This window comes from Lactuca virosa, chromosome 6 (assembly GCF_052849685.1).
Source record: "Lactuca virosa cultivar CGN04683 chromosome 6, Lactuca_virosa_CGN04683_v6, whole genome shotgun sequence".
NCBI lineage: Eukaryota > Viridiplantae > Streptophyta > Magnoliopsida > Asterales > Asteraceae > Lactuca > Lactuca virosa.
This window is the reverse complement of record NC_136431.1, coordinates 174211882-174218506: the sequence shown is the minus strand read 5'-3', so window position 1 is coordinate 174218506 and position 6625 is coordinate 174211882. Positions and strand designations below refer to the sequence as shown.

At 35.1% G+C, this 6625-nt stretch overlaps 1 protein-coding gene across 1 annotated transcript; it reads right to left on the bottom strand.

Moving 5' to 3' along the window:
• Positions 1-242: 242 nt before the first annotated feature.
• LOC145122080 (uncharacterized) lies at positions 243-2297 on the bottom strand. Its single transcript, XM_079057748.1, has 4 exons — positions 1407-2297; positions 1021-1337; positions 611-774; positions 243-373 (listed from the first exon to the last, which is right to left on the bottom strand). Exons 1-4 carry the CDS (start codon positions 2295-2297, stop codon positions 243-245), a joined length of 1503 nt encoding a protein of 500 aa, XP_078913874.1.
• Positions 2298-6625: the final 4328 nt, after the last annotated feature.

Below are 6625 nucleotides of genomic sequence, written 5' to 3'. Positions count from 1 at the left end.
TCCTTAAAAATGATTTCCCATCTAAAGGTTTTGTGAATATGTCTGCAAATTGCTCCGTCGTTTTTGACAAAATGAACCGCTATATTACCATCTTCGACATGATCCTTGATAAAATGATAGCGAAGTGCTATGTGTTTTGTCTTTGAATGTTGGACTAGATTATGGCAGATGCGAATGGGACTTTGTGAATCACAATATAAAGGCATCTTCTTCATATTGATTTCATAATCACGAAGTTGGCTTTAAATCCACATGACTTGAGAAGTGCAAGCTGCAGCAGCAAGATACTCTGCTTCTACTGTGGAAATCGAAACACATGTTTGTTTCTTCGCTTGCCAGCTTACAAGATTCCCATCTAGCAACTGACATCCACCTGTTGTGATTTTGCGATCCAGTTGACATCAACCAAGTTTTGCGTCTGAAAAGGCTTGAACGAAAAATATTGTATGTGAAGGATACCATAGTCCCAACGACACTGTTCCCTTAAGATAGAGAAAGATGTTCTTTACAACAGTAAGATGGGGATCTCTTGGGTTCGATTGATACATGGCACAGTTACATACATCGAACGTGATATCAGGTCTACTCGCAGTTAAGTATAAAAGCGAACCTATCGTGCTTCGATATGTAGTAAGGTGCAAAGCTTGCTTGTCCAACGAAGGATTCAAGCATGTTGCAACTGCCATTGGTACTTTCAGTTTTGTGTTGTTCGTCATACCAAATCTTTCCAGTAGGTTGTGTGTATATTTTTCTTGATTTATGAATATGCCTTCCCTGCTTTGACAAATATGCAAACCCATAAAATTATTTATTTTGCCCATCATGCTCATTTCAAACTTACTTTTCATTAAATCTTGAAATTCCTTTGACAATAGAGGGCCAGTTGAACCAAAAATTATATCATCGACGTAAATTGGAAAAAGCATCAGGCGATTCCCAACTTTCTTTCGAAATAATGTGGGATCAGCTGATCCTTGTTTAAATTTAGCAAGTTTCAAAAAATTGGTTAAGGTTGCATACCAGGCACGAGGTGCTTGTTTCAACCCATAAACTGCCTCATCGAGAACATAACAATAGTCAGGATACTTATCATTGAAGAAACCTGGTGGTTGTTCAACATAGACTGTCTCCTCTAAATCTCTATTCATGAAGACACATTTTACATCGATTTGATACACATCAAAGTCTTTATGTGCTGCATAAGCAAGAACGATGCGAACAGCGTCGAGTCTTGCGAAAGGGCCAAAGGTTTCCTCATAATTTATTCCTTCTTCTTGAGAATGACCTTTAACAAATAATCTTGCCTTATTGTGAATAACATTACCTTCTTTTTCAGTCTTATTTTTAAAGATTCATTTTAAGCCAATTAACGAAACTTTGTGTAGTTTAGGAATTAACCTCCAAACTTTGTTACGTTCGAATTCAGGCAGTTCAGATTGTAGTGCAACAACCCAATCAGAGTGTTCTAAAGCAACCTTTACTGTTTTGGGTTCAAGTTTCGAAATAAAAACATTGAACATACAATATTCCCGGTGAACATTCGGAATCTCGTTTTTTACTCGAATTTGTGCACGTGTCATAAATCCAGTATGCGGATCCCCAAGAACCTGTTCTTTTAGATGGCTTCGTGTCCGCTTATCCATCAGTGGATTTGTAGGATCAAAATCCAAAGGTGCATATTCGAATATCTCATTCGTTTCAGAATCTTGACCTTTATTCGACACATTATCATAAACATCATGAAAATTTTCCGTTAGCTCCCCCTCGACTAATGGATGTGGATTGAGAAGCTCCCCCTCGAACTGATGTGTATTTCGATCATGCTCCCCCTCAACAGTTGAATCATTAATATTATAACATGATATCGAACTCAAGTGCTCCCCCGACACTATGCGTTCAACATGCACTTGTGAAGTTGAGGTTGAATGATAATCATATTCTTCCCAACTAACCGTTGAATCATCTGAATGCTTTGATGCTTTAGGAATACGATTGTCATCAACATTTGTTTCAACATCTATAGCTCTGTCTGAAATACCAAAAATCAAATCATAGTCAATATCAAAAAAATTCACAATTACTGACTCGTCATTCGTTTCAGATAGAATTGGCTTTTGTGCGAAAGTCTGTTCGAAACGTTTGACATAATGGTCATTGAAAGGAATATTGAACGTTTCCTGAATCTTTCTTGTTCGCTTATTCAACAACCAATATGCTACAGAGTTGTGTGAGTATCCCAAGAAAATTCTGTCATCAGCTTTTGACTGAAATTTAGGAAGATTATCTTTCAGATTCATGATAAAACATTTGCATCCAAAAACATGAAAAAATTGAACACTAGCTTTTTGAATGTTGATGATTTCATAAGGGGTGATGTTAAAACTTCGATGAATGAATGAGCGATTTTGAGTGAAACACGCTGTCGAAACTGCTTCTGCCCAGAGATATTGAGGCAAATTCGCATATGTCAATATTGTTCTTGCGGCTTCTCATAGAGATATATTCCTCCGTTCGACAACACCATTTTGTTGTGGTATGTAAGGAGATGAAAAGTTATGCGAAATTCCTAATTCAGCCAAGAATGAATCAAGAGTTTGATTCCTGATTTCTGATTCTTCTAACTTTCTTCCTTAGACTTAATTCGATGTTCTCGATGAAATCTATCATCACTTGAGCATTTTTAGACTTCTGACGAAGAAAGAAAACCCAAGTAAACCTTGAAAAGTCAACAACAATGACCAATATGTACTTCTTCTATTTGACAGTCTCAATAGTTGAAGGTCCACAAAGGTCAATGTGAATACGTTTTATAGGTTCGATGATCTTTGAGTCGATAACTATGGGATGACCTTGACGATGTTTATTTCCCTGTTTACAAGCTGCACATAACGAATCGTTATCAAATTTTAATACAATTAAGCCACGAACAAGATCATGTACAACCAGCTTGTTAAGATTCTTAAAATTTAGATGGGAGAGTTGAGAATGCTACAACCATCTAAGATCTGATGAGGCTTTCGAAAGTAAGCAGACAGAGGGAACACCAACAATGGGCTTCATGTCGAGTGACAACATGTCACCTTTCGTTTTCTACTTGAGAAAACTTCCTTCATTTATTTGTTAGAGATGACACTACCTTCTTCATCGAAGACTACTTGATTGCCAGCGCCCACAACAAGTTGCAAAACACTTATCAAGTTGTGTTGTAAGCCTTTGACATATGCCACTCTGTTTACAGTAAATTCCCGTTCTTTACCTTTCCATAACCTTTCACTTTGCATTTTTTATTGTTTCCAAACTTCATCACTCCATCATTATCCAAAACTCGATAGTCTTGCAGATTCTCCTTGCGACCTGTCATGTGACAAGAGCAACCACTATCGATATATCAATGCTTATCGTATTGCTCGTCACACAGTACCTACGATCATTCAAAAGAATTTAGGTCACCAAGGCTTTTTGGGTCCTTGAATATTAGTTTGAAATGCATTGTGAAATGTAGAACCTAGTGTGACAACCCAAAATTTGTATCTTGTATTTTCAGTCAATTCAATCAAAGACAAACTTGTTTCTGCTATCTTTTAGCATTGTTTAGAGTCTGTTTGGGTGTTCTAAGCTTAGTGTATTCAAGAATCGGGTAATAGGAAGTATCAACTTGAGTCCGTTGTGCCTTAATCAAACTCTTGATCCATTAAGAGGAGTTTACGGCCAACACATGGTTGGGCCGTAAACTCATGTTAGGGCCGTGAACTCATGCTATATGCATGAGTTTACACTATCTTTCATTCATTTCTTCCATTTCTAGCCAAGAACACCCAAAATTCTCTCTCAAGTATCATAAGATCTTCACTTTGATCTTCCAAAAATGTAAGAATTCTTTCACTTGAATTGTTGTTACATCTCCTTATCTAGTGATTCTTCATGATTTCATCCATGAAATCATTCCATTTTGCTAGATTCTCAAGTGTTCTTCATTTCACCAAGAACACCAAGAACACACACAAGTGTTTTTGGACTTTAATCACCCAATCAAGCTTCTATATTGTAAGTACTGTCCCCTAAGCTTACTATATACACGAAATACTTAAAGAACACTTAGGAATCATCCATTTATCAAGAACAAATGGAGTTTACGGCCAAGGCAATCTCCCTTTGCCGTAAACCCATATAATGAAGCATATGTTGACTTTAAACACTCCTAAAGGCTTCTAAACCCTTGAGTACCATCCTTGGTGTAATACTTACTGATTATACTACTTGAAAACATCAAGAAATCATGAACAAAAGGTGTTTACGGCCAAGGCAATCTCCATCGGCCGTAAACCCTAATTAAGGGTGTAAATCAACCCTAAACCTCTTACGAAGCTTTGGAACTAAGTATAGAACAACCCAAGGAAGAACATAGGACTTTAAAACACAAAATGGTACAATATACTATGAGTTTACGACCGTAAACTCATAGGGCCGTAAACCCTATGCCGTAAACTCATATAATACATACCATGTTGGTCGTAAACTCATTACAATGGCCATACACCCTTAGTATGCAATCATATGTGATTGTAGTACTTAAATCCTAGTGTTTCCTAGTCTAATAAGGTGTTACCTTTCATGATTAGTTGTTTAAACACTAATTATAAACATATATGTGTCATTATACATTCAATAGGATTCGTGTGTGCTCAAGTCTTCACTTGACACTTAGCATCCTACACCAATCTTACATTTGAGTAACTTACAACAGGTGAGTTCATACCCTCACATTTTCATAACTTTTACTGTTTTAAGGGGGGGGGGGGAATACAAGTATAAAACAAAGATATTGTGTTACAACAAATGATTTCAAATAGAATACAGTTATCCAAAACAAATGATTTCAAACATCTTATCAAATCAAGTGGTTTTAAGTGTTATTTCAAAAAGACATCAAGTCACCAAAATTGATTTCCAAATATGAAACTTCTTTTAAATGTTTTATAAACTTATATTTTTCCCCAAAAATCATACTAGTATACATATATTTATATAAATAAGGTTTAAAAGACTTAGGACTGACAACCCACTTTGGTTCATTTTCCTTGTTTGGACGTGGGATCACAAGTATCAGTTGTTTGTCCAAGTGTCATTTAAATTTTAGTTATATATATTTGTATATGTATACAAGTATATAAGTTTCATCAATTAGATTCAATTATCCTTTGTACATTTTGAGCAAAGGATCCCATACATGAATACTCATCGTCAAATCCGAAAGTACATATAAATTATAATAGGTATAATTTATGATACAAAGAACATTAATTCATGATACTAGTATACTACAGTACATAGTTTTTACAAAAACAAAGGTTCAATTCAAAACTATTCAAGGGTATACATTCTTTCAAGTACATGTTAAGAATACTAATTCAAGGATATACTATCAATCATTCATTTCAGAATAATTGGGATTTCATAACTGTTATACATGTAACGTTATACGCTTTTATGAGTCAAAGAGTACAGTTTGTTTAATTCATTTTAAACAATACAATAAAGTCCTGATATTATAACCAGAGTCTCCATCAGGGGATCGAAACAATATGTGTATAGATCTATATTGGGATTAACAAACCCGCACTCGGACTGCTAGCTATAGTCAGGCATCCACGCCTGTGAGTGACAATTGTTATCATCAACTTTCAGCGCATACATAGCGTTGGGTCAGGCCATCTAGTTAGTATGGTTATAATAACTCATTAAAAAGGTATTAACCATACGTTAGTGTATAATTACTAAACTTAAGTACACTTCAAAGTACTAGTTTACAAGATACAGTTTACAGTATACAGTTTTCAAGATACAGTTTACAAGATACAAGTTTACATAAAGATTACAAGTACAGAACATTGGTTTACAAACAGAACAGTTTTATACATATACAACTACTTTTCATATACAGCAGAAAATATAGGATTTTCTGGAAACAGTTTACATATTCAAGAAACAGAAAACACTCTTACAAAACATAAATACTTATGCACTCACTCAACTTTATGTTGATACTCTCTTTTCAAATTACTTGTATTCTCAGGGAACCCGTAGACAGGTACACCCGAGCTTTTGAAGATGGAGCAGTTTATGTTTAGTCTTTAACTTTTGTATAACTTTTTGGTTTCAGTATACAATATGAAACACATGTAAATATTTATACTTTTTAATACAATGATTGTTTGTACTATGATTACTATATTACATGTGTTGTGATACTATAAATGAAGTCCTCCACCCCCGGACGTTTCCGCCGTCTGGTTTGGGGGTGTGACAAACTATAAATACATTTGGGGCTGAGAGCTCTGACTACAAGTATACTTTTAAAAATCTTAGTATTTTTACAAGAAGTATACTAACACTCATACCTACAAGTACAGTATCTCAGTCATAAGAACTTAAAAGTATTTGGATGTTGAACATTACAGTCAAACCTGGACAGTTATGTAATCATATTTGGGATTAAAATAGCCTGATCAACTATATTGATTTGAAATATGACCAACATGTGTTTGGGAGTGATAGTGGTGTTGTGGCATGTCTAAAACTTACCATACATACTCCGAAGAACATTAGAACATAACATAAAGATTAA